We start from the raw sequence: 20447 nt of genomic DNA on the forward strand, positions 1-20447 counted from the left end.
CAATTAAGGACAAAAATCCATGAAGAAATGGAGAAGCTTCTGCTGGTGTGGGTGAAAGAGAAAGAGCTGGCAGGAGACACAGTGACGGAGACTGTAATATGTGAAAAGGCACGTATTATTTATGGCGACTTGAAGAAGAAAGAACTATCAACCTCAAAAAAGGCAGCAGAAGATACGTTTAAGGCAAGTCAAGGTTGGTTTGAAAATTTCAAGAAGAGATCTGGCATCCACTCAGTGGTGAGGCATGGTGAAGCTGTGAGTGCTGACGTTAAGGCAGATGAGGAGTACGTTGCATGTTTTTGCTGCGCTTATCACAAAGGAAGGCTACATGGGATTTCAGACCATGCCTATATATGGACATAGGAGGCTTCAAGCTCCAAGTTTTTGTTTGGAAATTGTAGCATTCTACAGTTTTCAAAGTCATCAGTCCATCTCTTCCTCCACCCACATACAGTTTGTCATCTAACACTGAGAACTGAACTGTGGCCTCCTCCCAGGAGTCCACATATTTGTACGGAGATCATACTTTTCAATGTTTGTTGCTCCTTCAGTTGAATCCATTCCTCCAGTAGCACATAATGTACCAACAGTTGACCTCCTAGGTTTTGTCCAAGGACTTTGTAACATGGGTCATTTCTCTGGTAATAAATGATAGTTCATCTGCTTCCATAAGGAGTATCTCGCATTCTATATCATCCCAAAAGAGTGCATTATTTTCCACATCTGACAGAACTGTGGTGCAAGAAGGGTTAGCCTAACATAAGCCAAAAGTTTATTGAGCTCTGTCTCTGGTCTAAATCATGATGGACCCAAGTAAGAAGCATGTTCATTATTGTCTCCTCATTAGAAATGTTCATGTCATCCCTGACCAAGAGCTTTGCAGTTTCAAATTACTCCATGAAATGTTCCATTGTGTAATTGTGAGCCACTTGATGCAAATACGTACAATCTCAGACATCAGCAAAGAATGGATTCCAAGATAGTTGGATGGGTAAAGCTATTTCATTAAAAACTTACAGCTTGCTTCCTCAACCTGGGAAAGCTGAAGAAGACACAGAAAATAGGCACTCAGTATTACCTTCTTTTAATTATGGTGGCCTGTAAGCACAGGCATACTGAATCAGGGATCACAGGGAATTCTGTTCCACACCTTCCCATTTTTTTTTTTTTTACCTTCTTGTCTTGCTTCCCTGACACCATGAGTAAACAGCAGTAAAATAATCTGAGACAGAGGGGAATGTGCTGATTTTTTTGTTGTTGTTGTATTTTTCTGAAGCTGGAAACGGGGAGGCAGGCAGTCAGACAGACTCCCGCATGCACCCAACCGGGATCCACCCAGCACGCCCACCAGGGGGTGATGCTCTGCCCATCCGGGGCGTTGCTCTGTCGCGACCAGAGCCACTCTAGCGCCTGGGGCAGAGGCCAAGGAGCCATCCCCAGCGCCCGGGCCATCTTTTTGCTTCAATGGAGCTTCGGCTGCAGGAGGGGAAGAGAGAGAGAGAGGAAGGAGAGGGGGAGGGGTGGAGAAGCAGACGGGTGCCTCTCCTCTGTGCCCTGGCTGGGAATTGAACTCGGGACTTCTGCATGCCAGGCTGACGCTCTACCACTGAGCCAATCGGCCAGGGCCTAGTGCGCTGATTTTTGAGCTGGAATTCTGTGATCGCCAGCCACGAGAATTACATCCCATAATTGTTTATGTCTCAGATAGTTTTCCATCTTGCTAATTGTTTGCTTAGCATGGACCAGGGCTCGGAAAAATTCATCTCATGAACACAGCTCCACAGTGTGGCAGATGGTCATGTCTGACTACTCTCGGGACCCACGTGGGACTCCCAAAGCCGTCGCAGCAGCCGCTGGGCGAGAGATGGGAGCCAGTGGGGAGGTGGAGGATGCCTCCAACATCTTCCTGGAAGCCTCCCCTCCATCAAGCTGCACCAGGACCAGGACCAGTGAGGGCGGGGGCAGAGTAAACTCTTCCATCTATTGGGAGGGGCTCAAAGGCGAGTGCCCTAATTAGATAATAGGTCAGCAACAACATTTGGTCAAAGAATAACTGAAAGAAATATATATCAATAGTATATTCTCCTGGTGAATTCAAATGATAATGGCATTTCTTGCTAGTTTCTGCTTTCTTATTGTTTATATCTCTTTCTGTTCCTTTTGAGAGTGTAGCTATTAGGCGAGGAATGTGGTCAGTGTGCGCCAAAGCTCAAAATCTATTGCTTGAAATGGACAATTCATCATCTTCATTGAGGGATCAGGAATCATGCGTGCTTTTTTTCTGTCCCCAGGTCCCAGAACAATGTTTATCAATACCAAATGCTCAAGAATTATTTTACCAAATAAAAAGTATAATATGTTAAAGGATTTGTTTATGAGTTCCATATGTGGTCTTCCTTCTAATGTGCTTAATATTGCAACTTCATATGAAAGCAACCCTGGAATTGCCCGTACTTCCTTAGTATCATAGCACTAGAACCGAGCGTAGCCTGTTTCCTGCGCTTTCACTTTAAGAAAGAAGTCATCTGAAAAATACTAAAAAATTTACCTTAGGTTTGAAAGTATATTTCACTAAAGGCCATTGAGAGACCAAAACTCCCCAACTTTCTCTTCTGCACTATGGTTTTGCACTATGGTATTTCTTAAATTTTACTTTTCAGGCTTGGTCACACAGGAAAAAAATCAATAGATTACTTTTACTGGTGGCAAGACCAGGCTCATACCACCAGATGTTCACATTATAAGGCTTTCAGGGTCTTGCACCAACAATGAAAAATCTAATGTGAAAGATTATATACTTAAAGAAAATGAGTTGGAAGGTTAATTGATGAAATTGACACCTTTCTCTCTTGGTTCTCATTTATGCTTTTCTTCTTTATTAACATTGCAGGTGTCCCTGGCTCCATGCCTAATGCATCCTGGACAGGTGACCTCAGAGCTATAAAGTGGATTGACATGGAAAATAAACACGGAGGTTGCCATGGTGAGACATTCATTCCACACTTGGAGACCATACTGCTTGTTGGTGTTGGCATGAAGGTAGTTGCGTAATACAGGGTTCTCATGGAGAGAACTGCTGGCATTTTCAGACCAATCTGTGAGTTATTAAAAGAGTAGCTAGAGGCTTTAAGACACAGTCCTTAAAAAGTAAATTTAAGCATTTCACAGATATTTTCCTTGTGGAATCAAATGCTAATGGCACTTCTTGCTAGTTTCTGTTTTCTTATTCTTTATGTCTCTTTCTGTTCCTTTTGAGAGTGCAGCTGTTAGGCGGGGAATGTGGCCAGAGTAAGTAGTGATATCATGCGCTCCCCGTAGAGCAAGCTGCACCCCCATCCCTCATGTCAGCCTCTGCTCCCTCCACAGACAGGCTTCCAGTTAGGGAGTGTTGGCTGCAGCTCTGGCCTGATGGCAGGTGCCACTAATGAAAGAGTTCCCTTCCAGTGGACAAGAACTTGAAATCCTAAATTTAATTTCTGTAGAGACTTAGGAAGAAGGGTTTTTATCAGTCCCATCTAAATGTCATTCAGACTATTGCCCAGTACACAGTGGGCATGAATATTTGTTGGCTAGGGCTAACAGGGCAAAGTTGTTTCACACGTAACCACACACTGGGTTGCTTACACAAAGGAGATTTCTTTGCTCGCTGTCTTGGAAGCTGGCAGTCTAAGATCCAGGTGTCATCAGGCTTGTTTTCTTTGGAGGCCTCTCTCCTTGGCTGATAGAGGGCCATCTTCTCCCTGTGTCCTCCCATGGTCTTCCTTCTGTGTGAATCTGTGTCCTCATCTCTTCTTAGGAGGACAGGAGGACACCAGTCATAATAGACCTCATTTTAACTTAATTCTTCAAATATAGTCACAGTCTGAAGTCTGAGGTACAGAGGGTTAGAAATTCAACACGTGAATTTGGGCTGGGACACAATTCAGCCCATAATAGCACACAATTGATATCTATTCAGTGAGTGAGTAAGTGAATGAAGGAATGAGTGATTACGGTCATATGACCTTTTTTCCCTGTGATAACAAATTTTGCCTCCTCCACTCTTCAATTCATGACTTCACCTATCGGTCCCTTTTATCTACACCTTATTGTAGACTGTTGCTTTTGTATACCTCTCCATCACATTCAAACTCCTTCTTGTGTCTTTCTCTTACGAGTCCCCTCCCACAGTCGATGGCAACATCCTCACATCAGTTTACAGAAATTTCAGTCTATACTTTAGCACATCTATATTTTACCCTAATCACCCCACATTTTCTCCAGCGGACAGCTCATACCACCTGCCTGCATTGTCATCAAAGCCTTCCTACCAGAAGGAAGAGAATAGAGAGGAGGTTACTTTGCTCTTTGAGCTCCGGAGTCTTCTTTAGAAAATGGACCATCACCATCAGTCAGGGTCCCAATATTTGGGATACGTTGTCTTCTCCACATCCTTCTATCACCTTTATCATCCTCCCTCTAGGACCGGCATGGTCATCCTCTGATCTGCTTCTTCACTTCCTCTCCAGCTGCAACACTTGAGAATGTCAACATACACAATAGGGACCCATGTGACATCAATCCTTTGCAGCTCTAGCCCTCCCCTACTATAGAAGCTCCCACTTCCACTGCATCGTAATCACTCCCACCCCCTAAGCTGAGCCTTACCACAGTCTCCTTGTCATCACCTCAATCCAGGCCCTATCCCAGTAGAGAGGTACAGCTACTCAGGTCGGTATTTTAACCCTTTACTGATCACATGACAGGTGGGGTCCATGAGAACCTACATTGGGTACAGAGCTGGGGCAGACCAAGCCCTTGTCTGACAAATGTCTCATTTTTCTTCTCTTTGTACTTGCTATGCCAGTGAACATCTGAAAATCTTAGCAGGTTCAGAACATAAAAATTATTTGTCCCCCAAACCACTCTAGAGGAAAAAGAAAAAGACATAATCCACAGGAGGTAGAACATTGCATGTCAAATCAGCAAGTCAGGAATACAATCTGGACCTTTCCCTTTGGCTGTAATAGGATTTGTTCTAAGCCTGCCTTATATGTGTGTGTACCTGCTTTATAAACCCTCTTACCACTTACATTACAGAACTTAAAATACTTGAATTGATCTCCCATCTCTGATTACAATCTCTTTGTCACCCTACTACATTCCTTCATGAATTTACATACTATATACAGTGTGTCGGTAAAGTCATGGTGCATTTTTGACCGGTCACAGGAAAGCAACAAAAGACGATAGAAATGTGAAATCTGCACCAAATAAAAGGAAAACTCTCCCAGTTTCATACCTATTCAGTGCAGTTCGATGTGAGCTCACACACAGATGTTTTAGGGCTCCTTAGGTAGCTATCCCATATAGCCTCTACAGACTCGTCACTGACTGATGGCCTACCAGAACAGGGTTTCTCCACCAAACTGCCAGTTTCCTTCAACTGCTTATCCCACCGAGTAACATTATTCCTATGTGCTTTGTTATAAATGCACCGATATTCATGTTGCACTTTGGTCACGGATTCGAATTTAGCGAGCCATAGAACACACTGAACTTTCCTCTGTACCGTCCACATCTCAACTGGCATGGCTGTGGGCTGCTCTGCTGTATACTTGGTGTAATGTCATCATCTGCGCATGCACACATGCTGCCACATCATCCTACAGAAACTGGGGAGGGTTTTCCTTTTATTTGGTGCAAATTTCACATTTCTATCGTCATTTGTTGCTTTCCTGTGACCAGTCAAAAATGCACCATGACTTTATGGACACACTGTTTATTTACTTTCTCTCCAGAACAGAATACAAACTCCAAGAAGGTTAGGATATTTTACCAAATTGTTCATTGCTGTATCCCTATACCTAAAATATGTTGTTGTTGTTTTAAATGTGGTTTTTTTTATTCATTTTAGAGAGGAGAGGGAGAGAGACAAAGAGAGAGAGAGAGAGGAGAGACAGCGAGAGAGAAGGGGGGGAGGAACTGGAAAGCATCAACTCCCACATGTGCCTTGACCAGGCAAGCCCAGGGTTTCGAACCGACAACCTCAGCATTTCCAGGTCGACACTTTATCCACTGCACCACCACAGGTCAGGCCGTGTTAATTTTTTTAAAATTGGAATTTCCAGAGGTTCAGCTTGTCCAGCTTCTTCCTTTCAGGAGTTTCCTTCTGAGGACTCCTTGTCCAATCTGTGTACTCTGTCAGCCATCCCAGGCTGTTTTCACTAGCATTTTAGATTCCCTTGCCATTTGACCTAGGGTCAAGGCTAATTCCTACCTACACTTAATCATTACTATCATCTGCTTTTTGACACTTATATCTCCCTAAACAGACATTGCTGGAGAATGATTAAGGGGCTCCTGGCTGTCTACTCATTCTTTTATTTACCTCATTATTTTCCTGGCGCCCTTTCTATCATATAACATTTTATCTTTCCTGCTCACCTTTGAGCCCTCAATATTATGCTAAATAGCCTATCAACTCTCAAAAAATGAAAACTTCAAGTCTAAGAAGAACTTTCAAGACATATAATCAAAATTCCCTATCAATTCCTTTTTTTCCACATCATCCCTTTCTTGGAGTTTGTTTGAAACATTCTCTCAATGTTCCTGTTTCCAGAGGAAAAGTTACCCATCCTCATGACCATCATCACTATCTGTAGTCTCAATTATCCAAGGTCACCATCTGTGGGCTCAGTTATGTGTGGGTTCCTCTAAATTATCCCCTTGGTCTCTTAAATTCTCAGTCTTCTTCTCTGCTGATTCCTTTTCTTTCTCTCTGCAAGTATTTGCTTATTACCTCTGTCCCAAAGACCAAGTTGTCTATGCAGCCTGAAGTATTCTCTCCTGTTCACTTCCATTTTCTCTTTTTTTAATTATTATTAATTTTAATGGGGTAACATTGATAAATCAAAGTACATATGTTCAGTGACTACATCTCCAGGTTATTTTGACATCTGATTATGTTGCATACCCCTCACCCAAAGTTAAATTGTCTTCTGTCACCTTCTATTAGTTTTCTTGTGCCCCTCCCCTCCCCCCACTTCTCCCCTCCTCCAGTAACCACCACACTCTTGTCCATGTCTCTGAGTCTCATTTTTATGTCCCACCTATGTATGAAACCATATAATTCTTAGTTTTTTCTGATTTACTTATTTCACTCAGTATAATGTTATCAAGGTCCATCCATGTTGTTGTAAATGATCCAATGTTATCATTTCTTATGGCTGAGTAGTATTCCATAGTATATATGTACCAAAGCTTTTTAATCCACTCGTCCACTGATGGACACTTGGGCTGTTTCCAGATCTCCACTATTGTGAACAATGCTACCATAAACATGGGGGTGCATTTCTCCATTTCAAACAGTGCTATGGTGTTCTTGGAGTATATTCCTAAAAGTGGGATAGCTGGGTCAAAAGGCTGTTCGATTTTAAATTTTTTTAGGAATCTCCATACTGTTTTCCACAGTGGCTGCACCAGTCTGCATTCCCACCAGCAGTTCAGGAGGGTTCCCTATTCTCCACATCCTTGCCAGCACTTATTCTGTGTTGTTTTGTTGATGAGCACCATTCTGACTGGTGTGAAGTGATATCTCATTGTGGTTTTGATTTGCATTTCTCTAATGATTAGTGATGTTGAGCAGTTTTTTATCTGCCTATTGCCATCTGTATGTCCTCTTTGGAGAAGTGTCTTTTCATTTCTTTTGCGCATTTTTTTATTGGATTGTTTGTCTTCCTGGTGTTGAGTTTTACAAATTCTTTATAAATTTTGGTTGTTAACCCCTTATCAGATGTATTGTTGAATATGTTCTCCCATTGTGTAGTTTGTCCTTTTATTCTGTTATTGTCTTTAGCTGTGCAAAAGCTCTTTAGTTTGATATAGTCCCATTTGTTTATCTTGTCTTTTATTTCACTTGCCCGTGGAGATAAATCGACAAATATATTGCTGCGAGAGATGTCGGAGAGCTTACTGCCTATGTTTTCTTCTAAGATGCTTATGGTTTCACGGCTTACATTTAAGTCTTTTATCCATTTTGAGTTTATTTTTGTGAATGGTGTAAGTTGGTGGTCTAGTTTCATTTTTTTGCAGGTAGCTGTCCAATTTTCCCAACACCATTTGTTAAAGAGGCTGTCTTTACTCCATTGTATGCTCTTACCTCCTTTGTCAAACATCAGTTATCCATAAAGGTGTGGGTTTATTTCTGGGTTTTCTGTTCTGTTCCATTGATCTATATGCCTATTCTTATGCCAGTAACAAATTGTTTTGAGTACAATGGCCTTGTAGTATAACTTGATATCAGGAAGTGTGATGCCTCCCACTTAATTCTTTTTTTTCAAGATTGCTGAGGCTATTTGTGTTTTTTGGTTCCATATAAATTTTTGGAATATGAGTTCTACATCTTTGAAGTATGTCATTGATATTTTAATTGATATTGAATTGAATTTTTAAATTGCTTTGGGTAATATAGAAAAAATTTTTTTTGTATTTTTCTGAAGTTGGAAACAGGGAGGCAGGCAGAGAGACTCCCGCATGCGCCCAACCGGGATCTACCCGGCTTGCCCACCAGGGGGCGATGCTCCACCCATCTGTGGTGTTGCTCTGTTGCAACCAGAGCCATTCTAGCGCCTGAGCAGAGGCCATGGAGCCATCCTCAGCGCCCGGGCCAACTTTGCTCCAGTGGAGCCCTGGCTGCGGGAGGGGAAGAGAGAGATAGAGAGGAAGGAGAGGGGAGGGGTGGAGAAGCAGATGGGCACTTCTCCTGTGTGCCCTAGCTGGGAATCGAACCTGGGACTCCACGCCAGGCCAATGCTCTACCACTGAACCAACCGGCCAAGGCCAAATATAGAAATTTTAATGATGTTTATTCTTCCTAACCGTGAGAATGGTATATGCTTCCACTTGTTTGTATCTTCCCTGATTTCTTTTATCAATGTTTTATAATTTTCCGAGTACAAGTCTTTAATCTCCTTGGTTAAATGTACTCCTAGGTACTTTATTTTTTGTTATTGCAATAGTGAAGGGGATTGTTTCCTTAATTTCTCTTTCTGACAGTTCATTGTTCATGTATAAAAATGCCTCTGACTTCTGAGTATTAATTTTATATCCTGCCACCTTGCTGAATTCATTTACTAGGTCCAGTAGTTTTTTGACTGAGACTGTAGGGTTTTCTATATACAATATCATATCATCTGAAAATAATGATAGCTTTACTTCTTCTTTTCCAACTTGAATGCCTTTTATTTCTTCTTCTGGTCTGATTGCTGTGGCTACGACTTCCAGGACTATGTTGAATAAGAGTGGTGAAAGGCGGCCCCCCTGCCTTGTTCCTGATCTTAAGGGGATTGCTTTTAAATTTTGCCCATTGAGTATGATGTTGGCTGTGGGTTTGTTATAGATGGCCTTTATTATGTTGAAGTATGTTCCCTGTATTCCCACTTTGTTGGAGAGTTTTCATCATAAATGGGTGCTGGATTTCATCAAATGCTTTTTCTGCATCTATTGAAATTATCATGTCGTTTTCCTCCTTTCTTTTGTTTATGTGATGATCACATTGATTGATTTGCAAATATTGTACCAGCTTTGCCTCCCCAGAATAAATTCCACTTGATCATGATGTTTGATTTTTTTCATATATTACTGGATCCAGTTTGCTAATATTTTGTTGAGGATTTTAGTATCTAAATTCATCAGGGATATTGGCCTATAATTTTCTTTCTTTGTATTGTCTTTGCCGGGTTTTGGAATCAGAATTATGCTCGCCTCATAAAAGGAGCTTGGAAGTCCTCCTTCCTCTTGAATTTTTTGAAATCGCTTGAGAAGGACAGGAGTTAGTTTTTCTTTGAATATTTGGTAAAATTCACTTGTGAAGCCATCAGGCCCAGGACTTTTCTTTTTTGGGAGTTTTTTTTGTTTGTTTGTTTGTTTTTACAGAGGCAGAGATAGACAGGGACAGACAGGAACGGAGAGAGATGAGAAGCATCAATCATCAGTTTTTCGTTGCGCGTTGCGACTTCTTAGTTGTTCATTGATTGCTTTCTCACATGTGCCTTGACCGTGGGCCTTCAGCAGACCGAGCAACCCCCTGCTGGAGCCAGCGACCTTAGGTCCAAGCTGGTGAGCTCTTTGCTCAAGCCAGATGAGCCCGCGCTCAAGCTGGCGACCTCGGGGTCTTGAACCTGGGTCCTTCCACATCCCAGTCCGATGCTCTATCCACTGCACCACCACCTGGTCAGGCTTTTGGGAGTTTTTTGATAACTGTTTCAATCTCATTTGTTTTAATCCACTTGTTTAGGTTTACTGATTCTTCCAGATTGATTTTTGGAAGAGTATATGTTTCAAGAAATTTGTCCATTTCATCTAGATTGTCTAATTTTTTGGCATGCAGTTCTTCATAGTATTTTCTTACAATATTTTGTATTTCTGTTGTGTCAGTTGTTATTTCTACACTCTCATTTCTAATTTTATTTATTTGAGTCCTCCCTCTTTTTTCTTGGTGAGTCTGGTAAAAGGTTCATTGATCTTGTTTACCTTTTCAAAGAACCAGCTCCTGGTTTTATTGATCCTCTGTATTGTTTCTTTAGCCTCTATGTCATTTATTTCCGCTCTGATCTTTATTATTTCCTTCCTTCTATTACCTCTGGGCTTTACTTGCTATTCTTTTTCTAGTTCTTATAGATGTGGGGTCAAATTGTTTATTTGAGCTTTTTCTAGCTTCTTGAGGTATGCCTGTAATGCTATGAACTTTCCTTTCAGGACTGCTTTTGCTGCGTCCCATAAATTTTGAGTTGATGTATGCTCATTATCATTCGTTTCTAGGAATTTTTTAATTTCACTTTTGATCTCATTGTTAACCCATTCTTTATTTAATATGCTATTTAGTTCCCAAATGTTTGAGTATTTTTCAGTTTTTTTGTAGTGGTGGATTCTGTTTTCATGCCATTGTGATCAGAGAAGATGCTTGATATGATTTCAGTCTTCTTAAATTTGTTGAGACCGCTTTTGTGCCCTAATATGTGGTCTATCCTAGAGAATGTACCATGAGCACTTGAAAAGAATGTATATTCTGCTGCTTTAGGGTGAAAGGTTCTGAAGATATCTAGTAAATCCAGTTGATCTAGTGTGTCCTTTAAGTCTGCTGTTTCTTTGTTAATTTTCTTTTGTGAGAATCTATCTAGTGATGTTAGTGGGGTATTGAAATCTCCTACTATTATAGTATTGCTATTGATCTTGCCCCTTTATATCCATCAAAGTCTGTTTTATATATTTAGGTGCTCCTATATTAGGTGCCTAAATATTTATAATGGTTATATCTTCCTGTTGGATTGCTCCCTTTATCATTATGTAGTGACCTTCTTTATCTCTTACTATAGCCTTTGTTTTAAAGTCCATTTTGTCTGATGTAAGTATTGCTACCCCAGCTTTTTTTTCATTCCATTTGCATGAAATATCTTTTTCCGTCCTTTTACCTTCAGTCTATGTGCATCTTTTGTTTAAGGTGTTTCTCTTGTAGACAGCATATGTATGGGTCCTGTTTTCTTATCCAAGCAGCTACCCTATGTCTTTTGATCAGATCATTTAATCCATTTACAGTTAAGGTTATTATTTATATGTATATAGTTGTTTATTGCCATTTTATTCTTTAAAGCTGTATTTCTCTTTTGCCATATTCTTTTTCCCCTTTGATCTGTTTACAACAGACCCCTTAACATTTCTTGCATCATTGGTTTGGTTGTAGTGAATTCCTTGAGTTTTTTTTTGTCTGGGAAGCTTTTAATTTCTCCTTCAATTTTAAATGATAGCCTCGCTGGATAAAGTAGTCTTGGTTGTAGGCTCTTGTTCTGCATTACTTTGAATATTTCTTGCCATTCCCTTCTGGCCTCAACTGTTTCTGTTGAGAAGTCAGATGTCATCCTTATGGGTGCTCCTTTGTAGTTGATAGCCATTTTTTCTCTAGCAGCTTTTAATATTTTCTCTTTATCACTTAGCTTTGGTATTTTAATTATGTGTCTTGGTATAGATTTCCTTGGGTTTTTCTTTAATGGAATTCTCTGTGCTTCTTGAACTTGTGAGATGTTTTTCTGAATTAATTTAGGAATGTTTTCAGCTATGATATGATTGAACAAAGTCTCTATCCCTTGTTCTTTCTCTTCTTCTTCAGGAACCCATATGATGCAAGTGTTCTTTCTCTTCATGTTGTCACAGAGCTCTCTTAGAGTTTCCTCAGACTTTTTGAGTCCCTTTTCTTTTTTCTGCTCTGCTTCCATGCCTTCATTTATCATGTCCTCTAACTCGCTGATTTGATCCTCAGGTTTATCCATCCTGCTTTTAATTCCTTCCATTGTGTTCTTCATTTCTAATATTGTATTTGTCATTTCTGACTGATTCTTTTTTATTATTTCAATGTCTTTTTTTATATTTGCTATGTCTTTATTTAAGTGTTCGTAATAACCATCTATTGTTGTTCTAAGATCTTTTAGCATCCTAACAATCGTTATTTTAAATTCTGCATCTGGTAATTTGGTTATATCTGACTCATTGAGTTCCTTTTCTGGAGATTTCTTTTGATTCATTTCTGGTGCATTTCTCTGCCTCCCCATTTTGTCTGTGTATAAGAAGGTTTTGGCCTCTGGAGTCCAATGCGTGTGGCCTCTATGTTTTCTATGTGCAGTCTATCTGCAGGCCCACCACCCCCTCTGCCTTTGCTGCCTAGGGTATTCGGGTATGGGCGTTGCCGGTGCCAGCCTGCTGGGCTGTCACTGCAGTTTCTGCCTCTCCTCCATTGGAGGTGCTGTGATCACGTGCCTGGGTTCACAAGCCTTGGCCCCGCCCCCACTGTTGGGGTGATGCACCGTGTCCAGGCCACAAGCCTCCATACCACAGGCAGGGGTGAGCACCTTTGCTCAGTAGCAGGTCTCCACCTGTTTCTGGGCTTTCTCCCCGCCCCTGTGGGAGGAGCCCACTCAGGTCAACTGCAAACCTTGGCTCCACTGCCAGGTGAGACTGCGCACCCAACTCAGTCATGGGACTCCACCTGTTCTGGGCCTTTGCCCCATCCCCGCGGGAAGAGCCGGCTCATACAGCAAGCCTGGGTTCTGCGGGCTGGGCGAGGCTGTGCACAGGTGCTTTTGCTCAGCGGCAGGTCTCTGCCCTTTCCAGGGCTCCTGCCCTTCCCCCACAGGCGGAATCGCAGGTGGGCCCACAGCTGGGCCTGACCACTTTCACGTGTCCCCTCCGCCTCCACCAGGCAGGACTGAGCTCACTCCCAGGCCTCAGTTGTGGCCAGCCGGCTTCTGTCCTTGCCGGCGGAACCGCACTTCCGCATCTCACCGCTACCCGCCCTCTGTCAGCCCTCAGCCGTGTGGGTGGGGCGCTGCAGCTCAGATCTTAACGCTCCATACTGTAGTCCCAAAAGCTCCCTCCTTCTAAGCGACTCTGCTCTGAGTGCCGCGGGAGAGCTTGTTTGGCTGGTGTCCTGTTTCCCTTTGCTGGTATTGCTGTTTCCAGGGGAAATATTCTCTTCAGATTTAGGGAATGACTCAATCCAGGTGTTAGGGTGGCTGTCCCTCAAAGTGTTTCTCCCTATGCCTCCTAGATTGCACTCTCTGCCTGCTGCTCTGGTCCTCTCCTCTTTCCCGTCCCCCGGATCCCCAGATGAGTGGTTGTGAGAGAAGTTTTTTGTGCAGTCCCTTTAAGAAGAATCCTGGGTCTGAGAAATCTCTTTCTCACAAACAATATCCTGACTTGTTTCCAGCTAAATACTGTCCATACACTTCTTCTAGGCTCTGGGGCTGCAGGCTGAGGCTTTGTTCCTGGGACCCAGGACCCTCCTCTCTCTGCTAAACTCACTTCCCACCACGTGAGTCTCTCCAGCTGCCCTTTGCTCTGGGGAGCTGGGCAGCCCTCTCCACGTTTCCGCTTTTCCTACCAGTCTCAGTGTGGCTTCTTCAGTGTTCCTTGGTTGAAGAGACCTTTTAGTTTAGTCCAAAGTTGGTTTTTCGAAATGATGGTTCTTAAAATTAAGTTGTAATCCACTTTGGTTTTAGGAGGTGGAAGTTGGTTTACGTCTGCCTACTCCATCGCCATCTTGCTGCCCTTCCTCACACTTCCATTTTCTTAAGCATGGGTATGCTGCCTACACATTCCATTCTTCTCATCACCAACTTGTTCTTAAAATTCTCACCTAGTTTCTTTTTCTTTTAAATTTTTCCATTGATTTGAGAGAAAGAGAGAGAGAAGCATCAACTCACTGTTCCACTTAGTTGTTCCATTTAGTTGTGCACTCCTTGGTTGATTCTCCTATGTTGAACTGGTGGCCTTGGCACTCTGGGCTGATACACTATCCACTGAACCACCTTGCCAAGGCCTCACTCAGTTATTCTTTAACTTCCCACAACTCTGACATCCTTCCCCAGTGATTTCACACTCTCTGTTGTGTACTCTTTGCCACATTGAATTAATTATCAAGATCTGTCAGTCCTTTTGTACTCTGTCTCTAATACCCTTTCCCACTCATGGCACAGGTTAACTTTGAATGAGCTTTCTGGTTTACATTGTTATTACTGTAATCTCTTGATTGATTTTTATGTACCCCACCAACGTTCTGCAAAATTAATCTTGCGAAATGAATTTTGTCATTTGATTCTTCTATTCAAAAATCTTCAAAGGCTCTCCATAACTATAGGATAAAAAGAAAAAGTCCAAGCCATTAGTCAGTCAGTCATCCAAAGTAGTTCTACCATATACCAAGCTACCTCTGAAAGAGTTCCAACTTCCTACAATTCTTGTTTCTAAGTTCCCTATTTGAGCAGAAAATTCACATCTTTATCGTTTCAGGGGCATTTTTCCCAACTGAAACCACCACCCATCCCCCTGATACCCATCAACTAACTCTCAACTTCTTCTCCATCCTTTTATTAAAAAAATATTAATTAAACACAATATTTATCAGCCCCATTCCAGATGCAGAGGACACAGAAGTAAACAATCTGGTCTCAAATTCTAGCTTTTCTGGAGCTTATATTCTAATCTAGGGAGTAAGGCAATAAACAATTCGCTGTTAAGAAAGATAATAAAATATTATTTTCCTTCATGGCACTGATATATTTTTATATATGTATATGTTTTATACATGCATGTTATATATATATAGCATATATGTTATATATGTATATATCAGTTGGCAATAAGTGTGGAAAGAAAAATTAGTCAGGAAAGGAGGTCAAAAAAGGCCTCACTGAGAAGATGGTCTTGAAGCAGAGATCTGGTGGCTCACCAAGCCTTAAGGATGTCTGGTGAGAGGGGGTGTCCAGGGGGGGATTAAAAATAGGTATTCTCAGGTAGAACAATGCCTGGTGTGCTTGCGATCAGTAAGGAGTCCATGTGTTTTAAATGAATGAGCAAGGGTTATTAAGGATTATAAGTGGTTGAGCAAGTGGTGGGAGGTAAGTCCAGGATACGAGGGGCTAGACCCTGAGAAGTCTTGAACACCATTGCTAGGATTTTGGCTTTTATATTACATGAGATGAGAAGCTGTTTGAGCAGAGGAGACATGGTCTGCTTACATTTAAAACAATCATTGTGACTGTTGCACTGGGAATATAGTAACAGGCAGAGGTAGAGGCAGTGTAAACCAATTGTTATTGCAACAACTCAAGACAGAAAGATGGAGGTGGTTTGGACCAGGATGGTAGTCGTAAAAGTGGTGAAAAGTTGAATTCTATTAATATTTTGAAAGTTGAGCTGACAGAATTGCTGACCGATTGGGTGTGAGGTGTGAGAGAGGGGAGAAGTACCCAAGGCCCCAAAGAATATATTTGTGGATTTTGATGAGAAGACTTAGGGAAGATTAGTCCTGACATGTTACATTAGTTAGGTTTATTACTTATTTAAGTGAGAATATAAAGTAGGCACTTGGAGAGACAAAGCCAGAGCTCAAGGAAGAGGTCTGACCCAGTGATGGGATTCAAATAATTTAACAACTGGTTCTCTGCCCTAATGACCGTTTTAAGTATAAAGAAACAATATACTGAAAAGTAGTTTATTGTTTCACGAATTTAATATTTAAATAAGAACAATAAAAGAGGTACACAAAACTAGATTGTTATTGGAAAGAGTTTTAAATTTTTAATGAAAAACTATTAAGTAATACCTGATAAAACTGTTATTTAAGATATTTCTATATTGCTTCTCTCTCTCTCTCTCTCTCTCTCTCTCTCTCTCTTGCTTCTTGATTGCCATCCTCACTTGCAGTTTTCTTCACTTTCATTCAAGCATCATCAGCTGCATGATTTATCCTTAACCATCGTTTCACTATAGGAGTAGGATTCCATTCCTTTAGAGGTAGGCCTATTAGACTAATAGTCATTGTGTTTGATGTCTTAGAAACAGAGAACTTCTCTTCTCTGGACATATTATTTTCATCTTTGAAAAACCCCTTTCCACTTCTGCTAGACTTACAGCAGTTGTTCTGACAATATTTTTAGCTCTTTGAGCACTTTCAGTAATTGCATAGTTCATCAATATTTTTTCACTTATGGATGGAATGAACATTAGTACGGGTGCTTAGAATACGCTGTTGTGCAGATGAATGTTAAAAAAGGGTAAGGAATGTAAATTTGTGATTTCCACACTGGGCGGCTGCCCAGGCACCCACTTTAGTTAGAACCCTGATTATAAGTGCCATTTTAACGACAGATTCGATACTTGGTAGCCAGGCAGTAACTCGACTACGGTGCAAATTCACTACCCTTGACTTCTGAAAGCAAGCATGTTGTGACTGTTTCTTGTTCTTTCCTTTGCAGGCCACTACGTACATGGCATTTGTATCTATGGGAATGGAGACTTAAAGTGGTTGGTTAATTCGCCAAGTCTTTTTGCTAACAAGTTTGAGCTTACAACATACCCCCTTACTGTGGAATGCCTAGAACTGAGACTCCGAGAAAGAACCCTAAATCAGAGTGAAACGGCAGTGCAACCCAGTTGGTATTTTTGATATATACTACAACTTTTGATGGAAGGGAAATGACAGTTGGGAAGAAGAACCTTTGTGAGACATTTGTTTTGCATTGGTTAACAGTTTCAGGACTAAGTTTATGGCTCCAGGACCTGGCTACCCTATTTATGTTAAAATATCCACTGGACACTGAAAAATACACTAACAGGATGGCTGCACAGAGAGATCCTGGCACTTTGGCCACTCTGGTTGTTTCTGGATGCCCACCTATATATATATGTCAGTTTGTATTCTGATCAATGGTCATTTTAACTGTCGTCAGATCTTTTCACCAGATACTTATCATCTATATAAAGTTCTCATCAAAAAGTCCTAATCAAAAGGAGAATTGTAGGTAATACGACTTAGGAAAATAAGAACTGGGTTCCTTTGAAAAGGGAACCTTGAATAGCCACATATTAATAGACACCACTCTTCTTTGCTTAACTGCATATAGACATACAAGCAGCTTTTCGGGAACTCACCGGTCTCCTTTAAAACTTGAGCTACTAGAACTGAGAACTAGATCCTGTTCCTGAGTTTTAACACTAGCATTTTCAGTTAATTTGTCTGAAGTTCTATAGTATATAGACTATGAATTCACTAACAGGAGGCAGGATGTGCTTTAAGACAGAGGTCACTGCCTACTGCTTCAGTATAAAGGCCCTGGGAAAACAGAACATTTCTCAGTTACATCAGAATGTGCTCTGACCCCTATTTCCTCACTTTTTAATTGAGAATACTGCAAAGTTCTCACAGAATAAAGATACTCCTAGAAGTAGAAGAGAGGTGGAACTGCATGGACCCAGTCTCAAGTCTCTTATACTCAGAATGAATCACTTCCCTCCTCTGTTGCCACTCTCTACCCTCTGCCAAAGTTACCTTACTTGCAAAATAGAGACCCAGTTATATCCTATGAGGCTTTAACAACTCCATAGTGTTCTCTGAGCAGCTTTACAATGCCCAGTGCTGATAAGAATGCCTAGATTTTTAAGAGCTTTCAACTGTGGGTAAGACCTCTGCCATCTATCTTTTGTCTTCATCTATTTCATTCAGTATGCAGTCAGTAAATATTTCTTGAGTGTCTGTTATATACCAGACACATGCTGAAACAAAGCACAAAAAGGAAGACAGAAGCTTTTTCACTGTAAAAACTTTGGCAATAATGCTAATGTTGGGAAGACTACTCTAGAGAACCTCAGATAACGGTTGTATTTTAATACATTCATATGCCGGATTGTCGATGGTGATACCAAACCAAGGATCTTAGTAATTACAAATTGAGGTTTAAATCAGAGATAATTTAAAGGGGAGAAGGGAAGGAGGAGAACAAAGCTAAAAAAGCCTATTATGTTCAAGGCAGTCTCCAGCTCGCCCCATTCAAACCTCACAACATCTCATGAGGCCCTCATTATTACCCCAGCTTTACAGATGAAATAAGTGAGGTGGTTACTAAGCTTAGGAAGCAAGTTCTCTGTCTGTCATTTGTGATTTTTCTACTGGCCTTTTAAGTTCATTTCCTGAGGGTGAATATTAGAGAAGGTAAAATAGCGCCATAGTTAGTATACCAGAGAATATAGGTTTTAAGAATACTCTCAGTATTAATATTGAGAAAAAGTCCTGTCACCTCAGAAGAATGTGAAGTCTATTTTGATTTCCTCTAACCTATGGAGTTCCGTAATATTTATTTATTCTGATGAAAAACAGTTACCACAACTAACGATGCATGTAATTAACATTTTTTTCTTCCTGTAATTGTGCCTATTGAATGTTCATCATATTTAAAGGGAATGACTTTGAAATAAAGCCTTCTTTGTTTCTGCTGCTTAAAAACATGGAACTGTATTAGGCGGTAAAGGGCTGAGGGGTAAGGAGCACACCAAGAGCTAATGGCGAAGTCATTTTTCAACTTATTTCAATGACACCACCTGAGAAGAAGAAATGTTTTACACTGGATCTTTCTCACATAGGACAAAAAAATCGTTTGTTTACATGTTTATTGCTGGTAATCTCTCCTGTGTTTTTAATACTTTAATTTTGGAAGAGTGTAGTGTTGGGCTAGCGGGTGTCTCACCAACATGGAGATGCCCCAAAACTACTGAATATGTCTTTGTTTTTAATGATGTTTCATGTTGTTTTTTTGGAAATAAATTAATATATTTTTTCCACCTTTGGGCCTGTTGTGTATTTTTATTTGATGGTTTGTTAATATCCACTAAAGAGTATGTTTAACAAGGTAATTCTCCTAACATTAAAATATATATATATAAATAAGCACATTTGGGCCTTGGCCGGTTTGCTCAGTGGATAGAGCCTCGGCCCATGTGCAGACGCCTCAGGTTTGATTCCCAGTCAGGGCACACATGAGAAGTGACTATCTGCTTCTCTCCTCTTCCTTCTCCAACTTCTCTCTCTCTTTCTCTCTCTCTTCCTCTCTTACAGCCAGTGGCTCAACTGGCTCAAGCATTAGCCCTCAGCACTGAGGATAGCTTAGTTAATTTGAGCATCAGCCCTCGACAGGGGTTGCCAGGCGGTTCCCAGCCAGGGTGCATGCAGGAGTCTCTATCTCCTCTCCTCTCACTTAAAAAAAAAAAGAAAGAAAAAAAAGCACATTTAAATATATACACCTACCTGTCAAAAAAAAAATGTCCATCTACTGAAAAATAAATAAACTTTCCCTTTTGGGGGTATTAGGGAGAGTTTTGAGACTGTTAGGGAAGAGAATATAACGGAAGATAAATTTCATTTAAATTGGATAAAACTTTTAAAATTTGAGGCAGAAATAGTTATCTTTCTATATTTACCTGCTTTGTTCATTTTTTTAAAATCAAGATATAATTTAGGAAAAAGACTGAAATTACTAATCATAATTACTTGATTATCAAATGGCCTGTCCTTCTCAAACTACTCCAAAAAATTCAAGAGGAGGAGCCTGACCAGGGGGTGGCGCAGTGGATGGAGCGTCGGACTGGGATGCGGAAGGATCCAGGTTCGAGACCCCAAGGTCGCCAGCTTGAGCGCGGGCTCATCTGATTTGAGCAAAAAGCTCACTGGCTTGGACCCAAGGTCGCTGGGCTCTAGCAAGGGGTTACTCCGTCTGCTGAAGGCCCATGGTCAAGGCACATGTGAGAAAGCAATCAATGAACAACTAAGAAGTCACAATGCGCAATGAGAAACTAATGATTGATGCTTCTCATCTCTCTCCGTTCCTGTCTGTCTGTCCCTGTCTATCTCTGCCTCTGTTAAAAACAAACAAAAAAAAAACAATAAAAAAAAACATGATTTATTCTGGAAATCACTCCACATCAATTCATAAAGATTTTCTTTAAAAAAAAAAAAAAAATCAAGAGGAGGAAAGACTCCCAAGCTCATTGTATAAGGCCAGTGTTATTCTAGTTCCAAAACCAAATAAAGACAATACAAAACACTAAATTGAGCCTGACCTGCGGTGGTGCAGTAGATAAAAGCGTCG

General features: G+C 41.0%; 1 protein-coding gene and 1 pseudogene across 4 annotated transcripts in view; one reads left to right on the top strand and one right to left on the bottom strand.

Annotated features, from left to right (window-relative positions):
* The window catches only part of GCNT2 (glucosaminyl (N-acetyl) transferase 2 (I blood group)), a 144519-nt gene extending 127400 nt beyond the window's left edge, over positions 1–17119 (top strand). For 3 of the 4 annotated variants that reach the window (XM_066377016.1, XM_066377019.1, XM_066377017.1), the window contains exons 2-3: positions 2891–2983; positions 16785–17119. In XM_066377016.1, the coding sequence (XP_066233113.1) occupies positions 2891–2983; positions 16785–16975 (284 nt within the window). In that variant the 3' untranslated portion in view covers positions 16976–17119. Of the gene's footprint in view, positions 1–2890; positions 3040–16784 lie in introns of all 4 variants that reach the window. The other variant, XM_066377020.1, reaches the window with a different exon arrangement.
* Positions 269–1800, bottom strand: LOC136397323 (kelch-like protein 5; annotated as a pseudogene).
* Positions 17120–20447: the final 3328 nt, after the last annotated feature.

This window comes from Saccopteryx leptura, chromosome 3, assembly GCF_036850995.1.
Source record: "Saccopteryx leptura isolate mSacLep1 chromosome 3, mSacLep1_pri_phased_curated, whole genome shotgun sequence".
In the NCBI taxonomy this organism is placed as follows: domain Eukaryota; kingdom Metazoa; phylum Chordata; class Mammalia; order Chiroptera; family Emballonuridae; genus Saccopteryx; species Saccopteryx leptura.